General features: G+C 53.5%; 1 protein-coding gene across 1 annotated transcript in view; it reads left to right on the plus strand.

The window, feature by feature from the left end:
• LOC142909271 (mutS protein homolog 4-like) overlaps window positions 1-22,844 on the plus strand; it is a 29,496-nt gene that overhangs the window by 4,591 nt on the left and 2,061 nt on the right. The window contains exons 3-19 of the mRNA XM_076059698.1: window positions 21-269; window positions 1,110-1,306; window positions 2,714-2,821; window positions 3,308-3,423; window positions 3,795-3,968; window positions 5,331-5,500; window positions 6,585-6,652; window positions 7,376-7,450; window positions 9,218-9,282; window positions 13,348-13,525; window positions 14,432-14,560; window positions 16,862-16,965; window positions 18,097-18,221; window positions 18,795-18,995; window positions 20,028-20,146; window positions 20,499-20,627; window positions 20,760-20,991. Of these exons, the coding sequence (XP_075915813.1) occupies window positions 21-269; window positions 1,110-1,306; window positions 2,714-2,821; window positions 3,308-3,423; window positions 3,795-3,968; window positions 5,331-5,500; window positions 6,585-6,652; window positions 7,376-7,450; window positions 9,218-9,282; window positions 13,348-13,525; window positions 14,432-14,560; window positions 16,862-16,965; window positions 18,097-18,221; window positions 18,795-18,995; window positions 20,028-20,146; window positions 20,499-20,627; window positions 20,760-20,991 (2,439 nt within the window). The remainder of the gene's footprint in view (window positions 1-20; window positions 270-1,109; window positions 1,307-2,713; window positions 2,822-3,307; window positions 3,424-3,794; window positions 3,969-5,330; window positions 5,501-6,584; window positions 6,653-7,375; window positions 7,451-9,217; window positions 9,283-13,347; window positions 13,526-14,431; window positions 14,561-16,861; window positions 16,966-18,096; window positions 18,222-18,794; window positions 18,996-20,027; window positions 20,147-20,498; window positions 20,628-20,759; window positions 20,992-22,844) is intronic.

Raw genomic sequence — 22,844 nt, forward strand, 5'->3', positions numbered from 1 at the left:
CCCGTTTCTCTTGTTCCCAGAGTCGGGATTGGCCGACCGGAGCGGCAACGCCGACACCGCCACAACCACCAGCGGCGGCGGCAGGGCCCGCGGCGGTGGTGGCGGTGGCGGCTGCGGTGATGCTCCCACCGTGGTGATGCCAGGCTTCTCCTCCTGGGCCCCGCGGGCGCCCCTCCCCTCTTCCCGGTTCCGTGCGGCGCCAGGCGGCTCGCGGCGGCAACGCCAGCGGCATGCGCCCGGCAGCAGCAGCAGGGCCACCACGTCCACCGGTAGACTCACACAGAGACCCGTAGACTCACACAGAGACCCGTAGACTCACACAGAAACCCATAGACTCGCACAGAGACCCGTAGACTCACCACCCTTCATAGACTCATACAGAGACCCATAGACTCACCACCCTTCATAGACTCACACAGAGACCCGTAGACTCGCACAGAGACCCATAGACTCACACAGAGACCCATAGACTCACACAGAAACCCATAGACTCACACAGGACCCATAGACTCACACAGAGACCCATAGACTCACACAGAAACCCATAGACTCACACAGAGACCCATAGACTCGCACAGAGACTCGTAGACTCACACAGAAACCCATAGACTCACACAGAGACCCGTAGACTAACACTGAAACCCATAGACTCACACAGAGACCCATAGACTCGCCACCCTTCATAGACTCACACAGAGACCCGTAGACTCGCACAGAGACCCATAGACTCACACAGATACCCATTGACTCACACAGAGACCCGTAGACTCACACAGAGACCCGTAGACTCACACAGAGACCCGTAGACTCACACAGAGATCCGTAGACTCACATAGAGACCCGTAGACTCACACAGAGACCCGTAGACTCACACAGAGACCCATAGACTCACACAGAGACCCATAGACTGACACAAAAACCCATAGACTCAGACAGAGACCCATAGACTCACACAGAGACCCGTAGACTCACACAGAGACCCGTAGACTCACACAGAGACCCATAGACTCACACAGAGACCCATAGACTCACACAGAGACCCGTAGACTCACCACCGTTCATCGACTCACGACAGGAGGCAGCACCCCGTCTCTCTTGTGGCCCCGCAGCGACCTCGTTCTCCACGACTGACGACGCCGACGCCGGCGACGAGGAGGAGGAGGAGGAAGTGGAGGCGAGGTCGGTGGTGGTGGCGTTGGCAGAGGGCCGAGGTATCGCTCGGGGCGAGGTCGGCCTGGCCAGCATCGACCTGCGCTGCCCCGAGCTGGTGCTGTGTCAGTTCCCCGACAGCCAGCCCTACGTCAAGGTCAGCCTCCGCCCCTCCTTCTCTCTCCGTGCACGAACACAAAGGGCCCCCCCCCTCCTGTGCAGTGCGTGTTATGAACCGGGCCCTGAATTAAAAACTAAAACACGCACATTCTTCACCTGCGCGGTAAAGCGATTGTCATTTTTGTCACTTGCTGTACGGCCGGATAATGCGACACATCTCTAACCTAAGTTTTCTTTGTGGTTGTGGTTGTTTTGATTTGAAGCTTTCGTGACTGCAGCAGTAATTCATATTCTTAGCTCTTTCGGTAAAGTCACCACGTTGAAGGGAAACAATAAAATACTAAAATATATATAAAACTATAAAAATTCTCACGACGTTTCAACCATAACACAAACGGTCATCATCAGATGTCAAAACCAACGGCAAGAAACATTTGAAAGAAGTGGCGGTTCACATTAATTTATTTATTTATAATCGGTGCATTTATTTATTTATAAAAATACGTTGGCGCCACGATTTGTCAGTTTATTTAGAATGACGAGTCCATCTATGTTCTGAAAAGAGGAGGGGGGAGACGAAAAATTAATGTATGCTGTCTGAAAGCCACCGTAAGCGTGAACAATCAATTAAGACCTGAAATAGTTTATCAAATCCTTACAATGATTGCTAAGCCAGAATACATCTTCTCGGTTTAAATTGTCTCTGTGCTTATTATTTTATTGTTTCCCTTCAACGTGACTTTACCGAAAGAGCTGAGAATATGAATCACTGCAGTCACGAAAGCTTTAAGTCAAAATTTGATGCTTTTCTTGGTCGTGTTTTTGTTGGTTTGTTGGTTTGTTGCGGTTGCACTCCGATTCAAGAGCCGGATGGCTCACAGGGCTATACCCAAAATAAACTGAAAACTGAAACTGAACCTTCAACACACTCGGCCGTTCGTAAAAGCTGAAGGGTGGTTTCGTACTCTGGTAAGAGAGCAGAATCACCGAACCGGAATTGATCGCTTGAAAGCGTTTAGCGCGGGGCCCTTGAAAGTGCGGGACCCAGTAGCCACGTAAGTAGCTACGTGCCAATGTGTGCGTGTCGTTATTCTGCAGGTATGCAGTATATTTATATACATTGACAGGTTAAGTTAGTATTAAACTATTAAACACTAGTTTTTTAATTTTACCTTACCTCATGCACCTAGCTTGGCACAGCAGTCAACCCACTGCACCTGGGTCTGTCCCGTGACCTCCTCCTGGTGCACCTAGCCTGGCACAGCAGTCAACCCATTGCACCTGGGTCTGTCCTGTGACCTCCTCCTGGTGCACCTAGCCTGGCACAGCAGTCAACGCACTGCACCTGGGTCTGTCCCGTGACCTCCTCCTGCTGCACCTCAGCCTGTTATTCTCGTTGCTGGCGCTGCTGCTGCTGCTGCTGTTGCTGCTGCTGCTTGTTCAGGCGATCACCAAGCTGCAGGTGCTACGCCCGCTGGAGGTGGTGATGCCCCAAACGGCCTGCAACCCAAACGCCAGCAAAATGTTCACCCTGCTGAGGGACTACTTCCCTGTGAGCACGCACGGAGGGCATCGCCACTACTCACCACGCGGAGACTCCTAGACTCATCACACAGAGAGCCATAGACTCACCACGCAGAGACCCATAGACTCATCACACAGAGACCCATAGACTCATCACACAGAGACCCACAGACTCATCACGCAGAGACCCACAGACTCATCACGCAGAGACTCCTAGACTCATCACACAGAGACCCACAGACTCACCACACAGAGACCCATAGACTCATCACACAGAGACCCATAGACTCATCACATACAGAGACCCATAGACTCACCACACAGAGACTCCTAGACTCATCACACAGAGACCCACAGACTCACCACACAGAGACCCATAGACTCATCGCACAGAGACCCAAAGACTCACCATACAGAGACCCATAGACTCACCACACAGAGACCCACAGACTCACCAGAGACCCACAGACGCACCACAGTGGGTGCTGCCACCTCGTGGTGAGTGCGTGTGCAGGAGGCCCACGTGACCACGGTGCTGAGGAAATATTTCAACGAGGAGCGGGGCATGGACGCCGTGCGAAGGCTCTGCGTGCCCCACATGGCCACCGTACTCATGGACGTGCAGGGGAAGTGAGTGGGTGTGTGTAGGTGTGTGTGTGGATGTGTGTGTGGGTGGGTGAGTGGGTGGGTGAGTGGGTGAGTGAGTGTGTGGGTGAGTGTGTGGGTGAGCGGGTGAGGAGCTCACCGGTGAGCTCCTCCGGCAGGCAAGGCTGCGTTGGCTGGGCCATGTAGCCCGCATGCCCAGCCACCGCATGCCCAAACAGCTTTTGTTCGGCCGCATCGAGGGGGCTAAACGGGCACGGTACGGGCTAGAGAAGAGATGGAGTGGTTAGGGTTAGGGTTACCCACTCACTCACCCACCCACCCATCCACTCACCCATCCATTCATCCACCCACTCACCCACCCCCCTCTCACCCTCCCCCCTGCCGACCACCCCCAGATACTACTGCCTGGCTTCGCCGGCGGCGCTGCTGCAGTATGTGGAGTTCATCCAGGGCGTGGTGCTCGCCCCGGCCTCCGTGCGCGTCTCCTTCTGCGGCAGTGAGCGCACCGCCATGATCGACGGCACAACGGCCGCCAACCTGGAGCTGCTGCGCAACTCCCACGACCCCCGGTAGACGATGCCTCCTCTTCCCTCGCTAGCGGGGATAGCCGCTCCCCCTTCTGTGTGTTGGTGTGTGTGTGTTGGTGTGTGTGTTGGTGTGTGTGGTGTGTGGGTGTGTGTGGTGTGTGTGGTTGTGTGTGGAGCCAGGAGATTGAATATCTACCCTCGGGGCTCCTCCAGAAACAACGAAAAACCACTACGGGTGGCCACGTGGAATGTTCGAACGCTCACTGCGGAGGAGAGGCTGCCACTCCTCTGTCGGGAGCTGGACCGGTACCGCCTGGATCTATGTGGCATTCAGGAGGTCCGGTGGACTGGCTCTGGCTCCTGCCACCATGAGGGGTGGACAGTCCTCTACTCGGGACAGCAGACTGCCAAAAAACAGGGAGTGGTTCTTCTTTTGAACAAAAGAATGAAGGGGGCGTGGGAGCGTGGCGGTGAGGTGTGGGAAGCTGTAAGCCCCAGGCTACTTTGGGCTCGCCTTCCCATCAACCCGAGGCGAGGAATGGTGGTCGTGGTTACTTATGCCCCCACCGAAGATGAACATCCGTGGAGGGATGCAGGCAAAGCCGATGAGTCAGATGCCTTCTATGACCTCCTGTCGCAGGTGCTGGCTAAAGTGGCCCCTCGGGATAGAGTGGCCCCTCGGATAGGTCATGTAACCCGCATGCCCAGCCACCGCATGCCGAAACAGCTTTTGTTCGGCCGGATTGAGGGGGCTAAGCGGGTGCGGCACGGGCTAGAGAAGAGATGGAGTGATGTGGTACAGGAGGACGTGGAGCTGAGTGGACTTGCCGATGACTGGTACCAGCGGTGTCAAGATCGGCCTCTGTGGAGGAGGCTCATGAAGGACGCTACTGGGCAGTTGGAGGCAGTCGCCCTCCAACAACAATGGAGGGCAGAGGAGCGACGCTCACAACAACGAGCGGAGCGCCGGGTGGCTAAAGCACAGCAGGTTGCCACAGTAGGGGGCACAGGTGGTGCATCAGCCAGTCATCTCAGTCAGTCGACCCGTGGCACCTGGGTCTGCCCCGTGACCTCCTGCCAGCGGGCGTTCGACACTTCACGTAGCCTCAGGGTGCACATAGCCTGGCACAAGCGTCGTGGTGATGTCACCGCCACTTAGTGGCGAATGGTGGTTGTTGTTGTTTTGTGGTTTGTGTTGGTGTGTGTGTGTTGGTGTGTGTGTTGGTGTGTGTTGGTGTGTGTGGGGGTGTGTGTGGGTGCAAGTGTGGTAGTGTGTGTGTGTTGGTGTGTGTGCGTGTATGTGTGGGTGCGAGTGTGGTGTGAGTGTGTGTGGGTGTGTGTTGGTGTGTGTGTGACCCTCCTCCACCCGTGTGTGTGTGTGTGTGCGTGCGAGCGTGCACCCAGGAGCTCCCACTCGCTATTCGGGGTGCTCAACTACACGAGGACGCGTGGAGGAGCGCGCCGGCTCAGAGCCAACATCCACGAGCCGCTGGTGGACGAAGAGACGCTCAGAGGCCGTCTCGACTGTGTGGATGAGCTGATGCAGGAAGACAACTTCTATAGAGTGCAGGCCGGTGGGTGGGTGGGTTGGTGGGTGGGTGGCTGAGTGGGTGGGTGGGTATGTGGGTGGGTGAGTGGGTGAGTGAGTGGGTGGGTGGGTGAGTCGGTGAGTGAGTGGTTGGGTGGGTGGGTGAGTGGGTATGTGGGTGATGGGGCAGTTGTGGAGAGAGTGGAGAGTTTCCCATACCTGGGCAATGTGCTCATGACCGGCTCCGGTTTAACAGCAGAGGTCTCACTCCGAATCAGTCGAGCGGCATTATCTTTTAATCGGTTGCGTAACGCTGTGTGGAAGTTACCTGGTCTGTCGCTCCGCACGAAGCTTCGGGTCTTCCCTCCCTTCTCTACGCTTGTGAAACGTGTACCCCCCTAATGGAACATCTTCGCCGGTTAGAAATATTTAGGCTGGCCTGCCTACGATCAATCCTGGGTTTAACCAGGCTGGATTGTGTAAGGAGCTCACAAATCCTCGAAAAATTTGGACAAAGTCCCATCGGTGAGCTCCTCCGGCAGGCAAGACTGCGTTGGCTGGGCCATGTAGCCCGCATGCCCAATCACCACATGCCCAAATAGATTTTGTTCGGCCGGATTGAGGGGGCTAAACGGGCGCGGCACGGGCTAGAGAAGAGATGGAGTGATGTGGTACAGGAGGACGTGGAGCTGAGTGGACTTGCCGATGACTGGTACCAGCGGTGTCAAGATCGGCCTCTGTGGAGGAGGCTCGTGAAGGACGCTACTGGGCAGTTGGAGGCAGTCGCCCTCCAACAACAACGGAGGGCGGAGGAGCGACGCTCACAACGACGAGCGGAGCGCCGGCTGGCTAAAGCACAGCAAGTTGGCACAGTAGGGGGCACAGGTGGTGCATCAGCCAGTCATCTCAGTCATCTTAGTCAGTCGACCCGTGGCACCTGGGTCTGCCCCGTGACCACCTGCCGGTGGGCGTTCGACACTTCATGTGGCCTCAAGGTGCACATGGCCTGGCACAAGCGTCGTGGTGACGTCACCGCCACTTAGTGGCGAATGGCGGTTGTTGTTGTTGTGTATGTCTGTGTGTGTGTGTCTGTGTGTATATGTGTGATGTCTGTGTGTATGTGTGTGCAGCTATCAGTCAGTTTCTGGATGTAGACCACCTGCTCTCAATGCTGATTCAAATCCCTAAGACAGAGACGGTGAGATGATCACTTTAATCATCATCAGCATCACCTCGCTCAGCACCACACAGTACCCCTTCATCACGTTAAACAGGGGTGGGGAACGTCCGGTCTCTGGCCCTGCCAAGGCAACCGCAGGCAGGACTCGAAATTCAATAAATCTAGGTAGAGCAAACCTGGAAGAGCAGTTGCGAGTAGCAACAACATCGTCAATACCGGCTAACATCACCAAACGCTTCGCCAAAGAGAAGCAGTTCCAGCCCATCGCATTAGGGGCGAGTTAATTAAACGTTTGACCGGATATAACGGGCTAATTTTTAAGTTGATCAATTTTGTATGGCCCGCGAATGATGTTGTAAATATCCAAATGGCCCTTGGTAGAAAAAAGGTTCCCCACCCGTGATGTAGAGAGAGAGGCTATTTAGTGATCTATTTATTTGTCTATATTTATCTCTACATGTATCTATCTATATTCGGTAAAGTCACGTAGAAGGGAAATAATATAAATATAAAACAATACAATTTTCTTGCTGTGGTTTTCACACCTTGATGATGATTACTTGTGTTGCAGTCGAAACTTCGTGATAATTTTATTGTTTTATATTTTTATTATTTTATAGTTTCCCTTTCTACGTGGTGACTTTACCGAAAGAACCAAGAATATGAATCCCTGCGGTCACGAAAGCTTTAAATCAAAATGTATCTATCTATGTATCTGTCTATCCATCCACCCTGTTCCAGTTGAGAACTTCTGAGTCTAAGATCAACTACGCCATCCACCTCAAGCATGTCCTGGAGTTGGTGTCTCCACTGCAGGTTACATCGCCTGCCCAAGATCACTGTCATCACTAATTATTGTTAATCACTACCATCACTAATTATCATTAATCACTGTCATCACTAATTATTGTTCATCGCTATGATCACTAATTATCATTAATCACTGTCATCACTAATTATTGTTAATCACTACCATCACTAATTATCATTAATCACTATCATCACTAATTATTGTTAATCACTATCATCACTAATTATTATTGATCACTGTCATCACTAATTATTGTTAATCACTATCATCACTAATTATTGTTAATCACTATCATCACTACTTATTGTTAATCACTATCATCACTAATTATTGTTAATCACTGTCATCACTAATTATTATTGATCACTGTCATCACTAATTATTGTTAATCACTGTCATCACTAATTATTATTGATCACTATCATCACTAATTATTGTTAATCACTGTCATCACTAATTATTATTGATCACTATCATCACTAATTATTGTTAATCACCATCATCACTAATTATTGTTAATCACCATCATCACTAATTATTGTTAATCCCTGTCATCACTAATTATTGTTAATCACTGTCATCACTAATTATTGTTAATCACTGTCATCACTAATTATTGTTAATCACTATCATCACTAATTATCGTTAATCACTGTCATCACTAATTATTGTTAATCACTATCATCACTAATTATTGTTAATCACTATCATCACTAATTATTGTTAATCACTGTCATCACTAATTATTATTGATCACTATCACCACTAATTATTGTTCATCACTGTCATCACTAATTATTATTGATCACTATCACCACTAATTATTGTTAATCACCATCATCACTAATCATCGTTAATCACTATCATCACTAATTATTATTAATCACTATCATCACTAATTATTGTTAATCACTATCATCACTAATTATTGTTAATCACTGTCATCACTAATTATTATTGATCACTATCACCACTAATTATTGTTCATCACTGTCATCACTAATTATTATTGATCACTATCACCACTAATTATTGTTAATCACTGTCATCACTAATTATTATTGATCACTATCATCACTAATTATTGTTAATCACTGTCATCACTAATTATTATTGATCACTATCATCACTAATTATTATTGATCACTATCATTATCATTAAGCTGCCACTGGGGGTGCCCCTAGGCCACAGCAGACTCACACACAGAGACAGCTGCCACTGGGGGTACCCCTAGGCTACAGCAGACTCACACACAGAGACAGCTGCCACTGGGGGTGCCCCTAGGCTACAGCAGACTCACCCACAGAGACAGCTGCCACTGGGGGTGCCCCTAGGCAACAGCAGACTCACACACAGAGACAGCTGCCACTGGGGGTGCCCCTAGGCAACAGCAGACTCACACACAGAGACAGCTGCCCCTGGGGGTGCCCCTAGACCACAGCAGACTCACACACAGAGACAGCTGCCACTGGGGGTGCCCCTAGGCAACAGCAGACTCACACACAGAGACAGCTGCCACTGGGGGTGCCCCTAGGCAACAGCAGACTCACACACAGAGACAGCTGCCACTGGGGGTGCCTCCACAACACCCACAGGTAGGGTGAGTGGCAGGTGAGGTGAGTGGTGAGGTGAGGGGTTGGTGAGGGGTGGGTGAGTGTTGAGTGAAGGGTGAGGTGAGTTGAGTGGTGAGGTGGTGAGTGGTGAGGTGGTGAGTGGTGAGTGACAGGTGCAGGTGTCACCCTCACCTATCTCTCCCCTGCTGTGTTCCCAGCGAGCGCTCAGCCCCTGCAAGACTCCACTGCTGACAGCCTACCAGAGCTCCCTGTTGGACTGCAGGTGACGAGGAGACCAGGCTGGTGGTGGTGGTGGAGGTGGTGACTGTGGTGACGGTGGTGGGGGTGATGGTGGTGGAGGAGGTGGTGGTGGTGGGGGTGGTGGTGGGGGTGGTGGTGGGGGTGGTGGTGGTGGGGGTGATGGTGGTCGAGGAGGTGGTGGTGGTGGTGGTGTGGGTGGGGGTGGTGGAGGAGGTGGTGGTGATGGTGGGGGTGGTGACGGTGGTGGTGGTGGTGGTGGGGGTGGAGGTGTGGGTGGTGGTGGGGGTGATGGTGGTGACGGTGGTAGTGGTGGTGGTGGTGGTGGTAGTGGGGGTGGTGGTGTGGGTGGTGGTGGTGATGGTGGTGATGGTGGTGACGGTGGTGAGGGTGATGGTGGTGATGGTGAGGGTTGTGACGGTGGCAAAAACAACCCCCTACCTCCTCGTTGGTACCGGATGGCAACGCTGTGGTGGGCAGTGCCATGGGGGGAGGGCCTATTTAGATTTTTGGCTTTTCCCTTAATGACGTTTGTAGCCACCACAGCAGCCAATTGGGGGCTCTGCATGGGTGCGAGGGGCTGGTAACCCATCTACGTTCAATTAATTATCACCAAACCATGAATGAAAAATGTAATTAATAAGCTTGTGCCGGAGGCCCCGGGGGGATAGGCATTTATGACGTCTCCTGGCCAAACCCCATTTGGCGGAGCCAGGAGACTGAATCCTTCCCCTCGGGGCTCCTCCTTTAACAACGAAAAGCCACTACGGATGGCCTCGTAGAATGTTCGAATGCTCACTGCGGAGGAGAGGTTGCCACTTCTCTGTCGGGAGCTGGACCGGTACCGCCTGGATCTCTGTGGTAATCAGGAGGTCCGGTGGACCGGCTCTGGCTCCTGCCACCGTGAGGGGTGGACAGTCTTCTACTCAGGGGAGGAGACTACCAAACAACAGGGAGTGGCTCTTCTTCTAAACAAAAGAATGAAGGGGGCGTGGGAGCGTGGTGGTGAGGTGTGGGAAGCTGTAAGCCCCAGGCTACTTTTTGGGCTCGCCTTCCCATCAACCAGAGGTGAGGAGTGGTGGTCATGGTTAGTTATGCCCCCACCGAAGATGAACATCCGTGGAAGGATGCAGGCATAAGTCAGATGCCTCCTATAACCTCCTGTCACAGGTGCTAGCTAAAGTGGACCCTCGGGATAGAGTCATCTTGTTGGGTGACTTCAATGCCCGAGTTGGTCATGATGCTGACACCTGGTCTGGAGTGATTGGAAGGCATGAGCCAGATCAGCTCAATAACAACGGCAGGAGGTTGCTAGATTTGTGTGCAGCCCATGGGCTTATAATTACCAACACGCTGTTCCGGCATCGGCGCATCCACACAACATCATGGATGCATGCCGGGTCTAAGCAAGGCCATCTACTGGATGTCATAGTGACGGAACAGCGAATGCGGGCCCATGTCCTTGACACCAGGACCTACCGTGGTACTGATCTGCCCACTGACCATCGACTAGTCATCTGTAAGATGCGCCTGCCATTCTTCCACTCCGGTGGTGGGTGTACACCCAGGACCCCATTTAAACCCATAGTGGCCTGGTCTCAGTGTGGCTGGGGTTGGCATCGTCCCCCACTCCTCCTAATGTCGAGGGACAATGGGCGAGATTTAGGACTGTGGCTCATGCAGCTGCAATGGCTGCTTTGGGTACACGGTCCAGACCTCCCCAGAGACCTTGGCTGACAGTGGAGGTGCTCAGGCTGGCTGAGAAAAGCGACAGGCCCACTCTCATAGCCTACAGCATCCCGCGTCGGAGAATGAGGAGGCTTACCGTAACCTTTGCTCGGAAGTATGGAGAGCCGTGAGGTGCTGCAAGGATGGGTGGTGGTCGCGGGTTGCTGAGGAGATGGAGTCTGCCTCAATGGCCCGCGATCACAAATCGCTCTTTAACTCCATAAAAAAATATAACCTGCAGCGCCACACCTATTACCATCATTAGGGGAAAGAACAGTGACCAAATCTCCGACCCCGAGGAACAGGTTTGCATATTTGCTGAGCATTTCTGTGAGGTCCTGGGGGAGGAAAAATCCCTCAACCTGGAAAACATTGTGGGCCAAAGTGGGGATGACACTACTGAGGCTGCGGTGCCTCAAATATTGGAAGAAGTCACCCCCTGTGAGTGGCTGGCTGAGGTGCCATCTGTTGAGGAAGTACTGAAGGCAATCCAGAGTCTGAGACCAGGAAAGGCACCGGGTAGAGACGATCTCCCATGCAAAATGCTGAGGAAGGGTGGCGTTTGTGCACAAACTGTCCTACATGACATCATAACAACAGTCTGGACCACTGGATGGGTTCCGCAGGATTGGAAGAATGCCCTGGTGGTCCCCCTCTTTAAGAAGGGGGACCGTACAGACTGTAACAACTACAGGGGTATCTCACTCCTCAGTGTGCCGGGAAAGGTCCTGGCAAGGATTATTCAACATCGCCGTGCAAGGCACGCTTAGAAGAGGCATGCGGAACCCCAATGCGGTTTCAGGAAAAGGCGTTCCTGCACATGTCATATTTTCTGTCTGTCTGCTACAGTATAGGTATAGGGAATTCCAACAAGACCTACATCTCTGCTTTATTGACCTGACCAAGGCCTATGACACCATCAGTAGGCCTGGGCTCTGGGTTGTTCTTCGTGCTTTCGAAGTCCCTGACCCTCTGCTCATGATCATTAAGGACCTTCATGATAGTGAGCGGGCCCAGGCAAATCTACGTGGCCGGGAGTCGGAGCCATTCCCTGTACACCTTGGGGTGCGGCAGGGATGTCCTCTGGCTCCCACATTATTAAACATCTATTTTGACCACGTAGTTCGTGAAGTCTTCAGTAGCTGTACCGGAGGAATTCCCATCTGGTACAGATAGAATGGGAGGCTGATCGATGCCCGGGTGCGGTCAAGGGATGGCTCCCGATTGTTCAACCATGTAATGTATGCCGATGATCTGGGAATTGCTGCTCACTCAAAGGAGGAGTTGGAGGCACTGCTGCTGAACCTGGAGCTTGCCACTAAGAGGTGGAGCCTTACCCACTGAAACTAAGCACTTGCCTGGGTATTTTGTGCCATCGGACACTCCACCCCCACAACTTCCAATTGGTGATGGGATAGTTGTGGGGAGAGTGGAGAGTTTCCCATACCTGGGCAGTGTGCTCATGACCGGCTCCGGTTTAACAGCACTCGGAATCGGTCAAGCGGCATTATCTTTTCATCGGTTGCGTAATGCTGTGTGGAAGCTACTTGGTCTGTCGCTCCGCACTAAGCTTCAGGTCTTCTCGGCCACAGTCATTCCCTCCCTTCTCTATGCCTGTGAAACGTGGACCCCCCTAAGGGAACATCTTTGCTGGTTAGAAACATTTAGGCTGGCCTGTCTACGATCCATCCTGGGTTTAACCTGGCTGGATTGTGTGAGGAGCTCACAAATCCTTGAAAGATCTGGGCAAGGTCCCATCGGTGAGCTCCTCCGGCAGGCAACACTGCGTTGGCTGGGCCATGTAGCCCGCATGCCCAGCCATCACATGCCGAAACAGCTTTTGTTCAGCCGGATCGAGGGGGCTAGAGAAGATGGAGTGACGTGGTACAGGAGGACGTGGAGCTGAGTGGACTTGCCGATGACTGGTACCAGCGGTGTCGAGATCGGACTCAGTGGAGGAGGCTCGTGAAGGATGCTACTGGGCAGTTGGAGGTAGTCGCCCTCCAACAACAACGGAGGGCGGTGGAGCGACGCTCACAACAACGAGCGGAGCGCCGGGTGGCTAAAGCACAGCGGGTTGGCACAGTAGGGGGCACAGGTGGTGCATCAGCCACTCATCTCAGTCAGTCCCCCCCTGGCACCTGGGTCTGCCCCGTGACCTTCGTGCCAGCGTGCGTTCAACACTTCACGTGGCCTTGAAGTGCACATGGCCTGGCACAAGCGTCGTGGTGACGTCATCGCCACTTAGTGGCGAACGGCGGTTGTCGTCGTCGTTGTTGTTGTCGGCGACGGTGGCGGCGTCGATGGCGGCGGCGACACCACAACCCCCACCGCGTCTCCTCCCCCGCTGTCCCCGTGCCAGGTTCCCTGCGATCCTGGGCAAGCTGCGCACGGTGCTGACCGACGATTTGCCCTTCCGCAAGGGCAACCTCCTCTCGGCCAGGACACGGCGCTGCCACGTCGTGCGCCCCGGCCTCAACGGCTTCCTGGACCTCGCTCGGCGCATCCTCTCCGAGGCTGTCGGAGACATCGAAGGCACGGCACGGCTCACCCACCCGTAGCCCTCCCCGGCCGTCTTTGTATCTCTCTCTTCCTCTCTCTCTCTACCGCCTGCTGCTGTACGTTTGGAGTTTGCGTGTCTCTCTCATCATCGTCATCATCACGGTGGCTGCGAGATGTCAAGTACCTCGCCTGGTACGCAGGAGGTCGTGGGTTCCACCATCATCTCCCCCCCCCTCTCCTCCTTTCTCCCCCACTCTTCCCCCTCTCTCCCCTGCCCATTCTCTCTCTCAGAGATCATCAAACAGCTCTCCGTGATTCACAGCCTGCCCATTCTCTCTCCCAGAGACCATCACACAGCTCTCCGAGATTCAGAACCTGCCCATTCTCTCTCTCCCAGAGATCATCAAACAGCTCTCCGTGATTCACAACCTGCCCATTCTCTCTCTCCCAGAGATCATCAAACAGCTCTCCGAGATTCACAACCTGCCCATTCTCTCTCTCCCAGAGATCATCAAACAGCTCTCCGAGATTCACAACCTGCCCATTCTCTCTCTCTCAGAGATCATCAAACAGCTCTCCGTGATTCACAACCTGCCCATTCTCTCTCTCCCAGAGACCATTACACAGCTCTCTGAGATTCAGAACCTGCCCATTCTCTCTCTCCCAGAGATCATCAAACAGCTCTCCGTGATTCACAACCTGCCCATTCTCTCTCTCCCAGAGATCATCAAACAGCTCTCCGAGATTCACAACCTGCCCATTCTCTCTCTCCCAGAGATCATCAAACAGCTCTCCGTGATTCACAACCTGCCCATTCTCTCTCTCCCAGAGATCATCAAACAGCTCTCCGAGATTCACAACCTGCCCATTCTCTCTCTCCCAGAGATCATCAAACAGCTCTCCGTGATTCACAACCTGCCCATTTTCTCTCTCTCCCAGAGATCATCAAACAGCTCTCCGAGATTCACAACCTGCCCATGTCCATGAGCTACAGCGCCCTGCGTGGCTTTTACATCCAGACGTCCGCTCACTCCCTGCAGCCCGAACAGCGTCTGCCAGAGGTCTTCATCAAGGTCAACGCACAGAGACTCACAGACTCATCACACAGAGACTCACAGACTCACCACACAGACTCATAGACTCATCGCACAGAGACCCATAGACTCATCGCACAGAGACCCACAGACTCACCACACAGAGACTCATAGACTCATCACATAGAGACTCACAGACTCATCGCACAGAGACCCATAGACTCATCGCACAGAGACCCACAGACTCACCACACAGAGACCCATAGACTCACCACACAGACTCATAGACTCATCGCACAGAGACTCACAGACTCATCACACAGAGACTCACAGACTCACCACACAGACTCATAGACTCATCGCACAGAGACCCATAGACTCATCGCACAGAGACCCACAGACTCACCACACAGAGACTCATAGACTCATCACATAGAGACTCATAGACTCATCGCACAGAGACCCATAGACTCATCGCACAGAGACCCACAGACTCACCACACAGAGACCCATAGACTCACCACACAGACTCATAGACTCATCGCACAGAGACTCACAGACTCATCACACAGAGACTCACAGACTCACCACACAGACTCATAGACTCATCACACAGAGACCCATAGACTCATCGCACAGAGACCCACAGACTCACCACACAGAGACCCACAGACTCACCACACAGAGACTCATATACTCACACAGAGCCCATAGACTCATCACATAGAGACCCATAGACTCATCACACAGAGACCCATAGACTCACCACACAGAGACCCATAGACTCATCACATAGAGACCCACAGACTCACCACACAGAGACCCATAGACTCACCACACAGAGACCCATAGACTCACCACGCAGAGACGCATAGACTCATCACACAGAGACTCAGACTCACCACTCACAGACTCACCACTCATAGACTCACCACTCACAGACTCACCACTCATAGACCCAGAGTCTATGTGTGAGTTTATGTGTCTAGGTGTGAGACTATGTGTGAGTCTGTGTCTATCTGTGAGTCTATGTGTCTTTGTGTGAGTCTATGTGTCTATGTGTGAACTATGTGTGAGTCTATGTGTCTACGTGTGAGTCTGTGTCTATGTGTGATTCTATGTGTCTATGTGTGAGTCTATGTGTCTATGTGTGTGTCTACGTGTGAGTCTATGAGTCTATGTGTGAGTCTATGTGTCTATGTGTGAGTCTATGTGTGAGTCTATGTGTCTATGTGTGAGTCTATGTGTCTATGTGTGAGTCTCACCCCTCACCCCACCACTCACCACACCCCTCACTCACCACCCCTCACTCACCACTCAGCGCACCACTCACCACACCCCTCACTCACCCCTCACCACCCCTCACTCACCACCCTCACTCACCACTCACCACCCCTCACTCACCACTCACCACCCCTCACTCACCACCACTCACCACCCCTCACTCACCACTCACCACCCCTCACTCACCACCCCTCACTCACCACTCACCACCACTCACTCACCACCACTCACTCACCACTCACCACCCCTCACTCACCACTCACCACCACTCACTCACCACCACTCACTCACCACTCACCACCCCTCACTCACCCCTCACTCACCACTCACCACCCCTCACTCACCACTCACCACCACTCACCCCATCACTCACCACTCTCACTCACCACTCACCACCCTCACTCACCACTCACCACCCTCACTCACCACTCCCCACCACTCACTCACCACTCACCATCCTCACTCACCACTCACCACCACTCACTCACCACTCACCACTCTCACTCACCACTCACCACCCTCACTCACCACTCACTCACCCCTCACTCACCCCTCACTCACCACTCACCACCCCTCACTCACCACTCACCACACCCCTCACTCACCACTCACCACCCTCACTCACCACTCACCACCCCTCACTCACCACTCACCACCACTCACTCACCACTCACCACCCCTCACTCACCACTCACTCACCCCTCACTCACCCCTCACTCACCACTCACTCACCACCCCTCACTCACCACTCACCACACCCCTCACTCACCACTCACCACCCCTCACTCACCCCTCACCACACCTCACTCACCACTCACCACCCTCACTCACCTCTCACTCACCACTCACCACCCCTCACTCACCCCTCACCACACCTCACTCACCACTCACCACCCTCACTCACCCCTCACTCACCACTCACTCACCACCCCTCACTCACCACTCACCACCCCTCACTCACCACTCACCACCACTCACCCCACCACTCACCACCCTTCACTCACCACCCCTCACTCACCACCCCTCACTCACCACTCACCACCCCTCACTCACCAGGTGAGCAAACGTGGGAACCTTCTCAGCTACACCACCATGGACCTCATGAGGCTGAACTGCCGCAGCCAGGAGGCCGTGGAGGAGATTTACCTCATGTCCAACGTGTGAGAGAACACCCCTACCCCAGGCAGAGTGTGGTGGACTAATCTCCATCTGTTCCTCCACTCACTGCCCCGTCTACCTGTGGGGGTTGCAGAGGAACCCCCTGGCTATGCCCTGCACTACTATACACTACACTATACACTACACTATACACTACACTATACACTACACTATACACTACTATACACTACACTATACACTATACACTACACTATACACCACAATATACACTACACTATACACTACACTATACACTACACTATACACTACAATATACACTACACTATACACTACACTATACACTACACTATACACTACACTATACACTACTATACACTACAATATACACTATACTATACCCTACACTATACACTACTATACACTACACTATACCCTACACTATACATTACTATACACTACACTATACACTACACTACTATACACTACACTATACACTACACTATACACTACTATACACTGCACTATACACTACAATATACACTACACTATACACTACACTATACACTACTATACACTACACTATACACTACACTATGCACTACTATACACTACACTATACACTACTATACACTACACTATACACTACTATACACTACACTATACACTACACTATACTACTATACACTACACTATACACTACTGTACACTGTACATTACACTATGCACTACACTATACACTACTATACACTACACTATACACTACTATACACTACACAATACACTACACTATACACTACTACACTATACACTACATTATACACTACTATACACTACACTATACACTACACTATACACTACTGTACACTATACACTACACAATGCACTACACTATACACTACACTATACACTACTGTACACTATACACTACACTATACACTACTGTACACTATACACTACACTATGCACTACACTATACACTACACTATACACTACTGTACACTACACTATACATTACTATACACTACTACACTACACTATGCACTACACTATACACTACACTATACTCTACTGTACACTACACTATGCACTACACTATACACTACTGTACACTACTCTTTACACAACACCCTTTGGGGAGGGGAGGGTGACCCCCGCTCTGTCTCCGTGCCCAGGGTGTTGTCCAAGCTGTTTGCGGAGATCCGGGAGGACATTGTGTGTCTCTACAAGCTTGCTGACGCAGTGTCCATGGTGGACATGCTGCTGGCATTCGCTCACCGCACCACGCTCACCAAGTCCGGTACGCGGTGGGTGGGTGGGTGAGTGGGTGGGTGAGTGAGTGGGTGGGTGGGTGGGTGAGTGGGTGGCTGAGTGGGTGGGTGAGTGAGTGAGGGAGTGAGTGGGTGAGTGAGTGGGTGAGTGAGTCGGTGGGTGGGTGGATGAGTGAGTGGGTGAGTGAGTGGGTGAGTGAGTGGGTGAGTGAGTGGGTGGGTGAGTGAGTGAGGGAGTGAGTGGGTGAGTGAGTGGGTGAGTGAGTCGGTGGGTGGGTGAGTGAGTGGGTGAGTGAGTGGGTGAGTGGGTGGGTGATTGAGTGGGTGAGTGGGTGAGTGAGGGAGTGAGTGAGTGAGTGGGTGGGTGAGTGGGTGGGTGGGTGAGTGAGTGGCCTTCACCCCCCGTGACCTCCCCCCGTGATCGTCACCCCCGTGACCTCCCCCCGTGACCTCCGCCCCCGTGACCTTCACCCCCCGTGACCTCCGCTCCCGTGACCTCCCTCCTGTGACCTCCCCCCCTGTGACCTCCTCCCCCCCCGTGACCTCCCCCTCCGTGACCTCCCCCCCGTGACCTCCCCCCCGCTGTCTGTGGTGAGCTGCAGTCCGTCCGGAATTCTCTGACACGCTGGCCCTCAAGGGGGCTCGCCACCCCATCCTGGAGCGGGTGCTGGGCTGGCCGCTGGTGCCTAACGACGTCTTCCTGTCGGACGCCTCAAACTTCCTCGTTGTCACGGGGCCCAACAACAGCGGCAAGTCCACGCTGCTGAGACAGGTGGCACTCTGCCAGGTGATGGCACAGATCGGTGAGTGGGTGGGGGGGGGTGAGTTGGTGAGTGAGTGAGTGGGTGGGTGAGTGAGTGAGTTGGTGAGTGGGTGAGTGAGTTGGTGAGTGAGTGAGTGGGTGAGTGAGTGAGTTGGTGAGTGGGTGGGTGAGTTGGTGAGTGAGTGAGTGAGTGGGTGGGTGAGTGAGTGAGTTGGTGAGTGGGTGGGTGAGTTGGTGAGTGAGTGAGTCGGTGGGTGAGTGAGTTGGTGAATGGGTGGGTGAGTTGGTGAGTGAGTTGGTTGGTGAGTGGGTGGGTGAGTTGGTGAATGAGTGAGTTGGTGAGTGAGTGAGTGGGTGAGTGGGTGAGTGATTGGGTGAGTGAGTCAGTGAGTTGGTGAGTGAGTGGGTGAGTGATTGAGTGGGTGAGTCAGTGAGTGAGTGAGTGAGTGGGTGGGTGAGTGACTGTTTGAGTGAGTGGGTGAGTGAGTGATTGAGTGGGTGGGTGGGTGAGTGAGTGGGTGAGTGATTGAGTGGGTGGGTGAGTGAGTGGGTGAGTGATTGAGTGGGTGAGTAAGTGGGTGAGTGATTGAGTGGGTGAGTGAGTGGGTGAGTGAGTGAGTGGGTGAGTGAGTGAGTGAGTAGGTGAGTGAGTAGGTGAGTGAGTGAGTGGGTGATTGAGTGAGTAGGTGAGTGAGTGGGTGAGTAAGTGAGTGAGTGGGTGATTGAGTAGGTGAGTAAGTGAGTAGGTGAGTGTTTGAGTGAGTGAGTAGGTGAGTAAGTAAGTGAGTGAGTGTTTGGGTGAGTGAGTGAGTAGGTGAGTAAGTAAATGAGTGAGTGTTTGAGTGAGTGAGTGAGTAGGTGAGTAAGTAAGTGAGTGAGTGTTTGAGTGAGTGAGTGAGTAGGTGAGTAAGTAAGTGAGTGAGTGTTTGAGTGAGTGAGTAGGTGAGTAAGAAAGTGAGTGAGTGTTTGAGTGAGTGAGTAGGTGAGTAAGTAAGTGAGTGAGTGTTTGAGTGAGTGAGTGAGTAGGTGAGTAAGTAAGTGAGTGAGTGTTTGGGTGCTACCACTGCTTCAGGTTGTTTCGTACCAGCCGACTTTGCCTGCGTGAGGATCGCTGATCAGATCTTCACTCGCATCGGTGTGGACGACGACATCCAGCCACTCTCCTCCACCTTCACCATCGAGATGAGAGAGGTGGGTGGGGAGTGAGAGGGTGGGTGAGTGGGTGGGTGGGTGAGTGGATTGGTGAGTGGGTTGGTGGGTGAGTGTGTGAGTGGGTGGGTGAGTGTGTGAGTGGGTTGGTGAGTGGGTGGGTGAGTGGTTGGGTAGGTGGGTGAGTGGGTTGGTGAGTGGGTGTGTGAGTGGGTGGGTGAGTGGATGTGTGAGTGGGTGGGTGAGTGGGTGGGTGAGTGGTTGGGTAGGTGGGTGATTGGGTTGGTGATTGGGTGTGTGAGTGGGTGGGTGAGTGAGTGAGTGAGTTGGTGAGTGGGTGGGTGTGTAGGTGGGTGAGTGGGTGGGTGACCCCCGGTGACCCCCATGACCCCAGGTGAACTACATAGTTCGCACAGCCACCGACCGCTCTCTGGTGATCATCGACGAGCTCGGGAGGGGCACCGGGGTCCACGAGGCCCTGGGGATCTGTCACTCGGTCTGTGAGTGTCTCCTGCAGCGCAAGGTGGTGACCACTCACACTCACCACAAACACTCACCACTCACACTCACCACACTCACCACTCACACTCACCACTCACCACTCACCACCCTCACCACCCTCACCACCCCTGTGTGTCTCCCCCCCCTCCCCCAGACGTTCACCATCTTCGCCACCCACCACCTGGAGCTGAGCCACCTCTCCACCCTCTACCCCAACGTCTCCAACAGCCACTTCCTGGTGGAGTCGCGCAATCAGCAGCAGCAGCAGCTGCCCTGGGCCGGCCGTCGTGACGGTAAAGCCGCTGGTGCCGACGACTCGCGGACGGTGCCACGTGTGACGTGCACGTACAAGCTGGTGCAGGGGCACACGCCGGACACGCACTACGGTACTACGCGTGTGTGTGTGTACGTGTGTGTGTGTGTACGTGTGTGTGTACGTGTGTGTGTGTGTGTGTGGTCCGGAAAAACAACCCCCTACCTCCTCGCGGTGCCGGATGGGCAACTCTGTCGTGGACAGTGCTTTGGGGCAGATCCAATTTTGATTGGCTCCTCCCCTCATGGCAAATGCATCCACCACAGGGGCTAAACGGGGGCTCTGGACAGGTGCGAGGGGCTGGTAACCCTTCCACCTTCAATTAATTACCACGAAACCACGAGTTAAACTGAAATATGTAACTAATAAGCTTGTGCCGGAGGCCCCGGGGGGACAGGCGTCTATGACGTCTCCTGACCAAACCCCATTTGGCGGAGCCAGAAGACTGAATATCTACCCTCGGGGCTCCTCCAGAAACAACGAAAAACCACTACGGGTGGCCACGTGGAATGTTCGAACGCTCACTGCGGAGGAGAGGCTGCCACTCCTCTGTCGGGAGCTGGACCGGTACCGCCTGGATCTCTGTGGTATTCAGGAGGTCCGGTGGACCGGCTCTGGCTCCTACCACCATGAGGGGTGAACAGTCCTCTTCTCACGGCAGGAGACTGCCAAACAACAGGGAGTGGCTCTTCTTCTAAACAAAAGAATGAAGGGGGCGTGGGAGCGTGGCGGTGAGGTTTGGGAAGCTGTAAGCTCCAGGCTACTTTGGGCTCGCCTTCCCAACAACCGGAGGTGAGGAGTGGTGGTCGTGGTTACTTATGCCCCCACCGAAGACGAACATCCGTGGAGGGATCCAGGCAAGGCCGATGAGTCAGATGCCTTCTATGACCTCCTGTCACAGGTGCGAGCTAAAGTGGCCCCTCGGGATAGTCATCTTGTTGGGTGAATGCCCGAGTTGGTCATGATGCACCTGGTCTGGAGTGATTGGAAGGCATGGGCCAGACCAGCTCAATAACAACGGCAGGAGGCTGCTACATTTTTGTGCAGCCCATGGGCTTGTAAATACCAACACGCTGTTCCGGCATCGCCGCATCCACACAACATCATGGATGCATGCCGGGTCCAAGCAAGAACATCTGCTGGACTACATAGTGACGGACCAGCGGATGCGAGCCCATGTCCTTGACACCAGGACCTACCGTGGAGCTGATCTGCCCACTGACCATCGACTTGTAATCTGTAAGATGCACCTGCAATTCTTTCACTCCGGTGGTGGGTGTACATCCAGGACCCCATTCAAACCCTTAGTGGCATGCTCTGCCGGCTGGGATTGGCATCGTCCCCCACTCCTCCTGATGTCGAGGGTAAATGGGCGAGGTTTAGGACTGTGACTCATGCAGCTGAAATGGCTGCTTTGGGTACGCGGTCCAGACCTCCCCAGAGACCCTGGCTGACAAGAGGAGGTGTTCAGGATGGCGACAGGCCCACTGTCATCGGCTACAGAATCCCACGTCGGAGAATGAGGAGGCTTACCGCAGCCCTCGCTCGGAGGTTCGGAGAGCCGCGAGGCGCCGCAAGGATGGGTGGCGGTCGCGGGTTGCCGAGGAGATGGAGTCTGCATCAGTGGCCCGCGATCACAAATCTCTATTTAACTCCCATCAAGAAAGTAACCTGCGGCGCCACAACCGATTACCATCATTGGGGGAAAGAACGGTGACCCGATCTCCGATCCCCAGGGAACAGGTTTTCAGATTTGCCGAGCATTTCCACGAGGTCCCGGTAGTGGGAGGGGGGAAACCCCTCGGCCCGGAAAAACGCATCGCGGCACAGAGCGGGGATGGCCCTGCCGAGGCCGCCGGCGCCTCAAACATCGTGAAGAAGAAGCCGTCGCCTTCCCCCCCCCCTCCTCCTCCCTCTCCCCCTCCT

This window comes from Petromyzon marinus, unplaced genomic scaffold, assembly GCF_048934315.1.
Source record: "Petromyzon marinus isolate PM22_M1 ecotype Great Lakes invasive population unplaced genomic scaffold, UKy_Petmar_22M1.pri1.0 PM_G_Scaffold_114, whole genome shotgun sequence".
Classification (NCBI taxonomy): domain Eukaryota; kingdom Metazoa; phylum Chordata; class Hyperoartia; order Petromyzontiformes; family Petromyzontidae; genus Petromyzon; species Petromyzon marinus.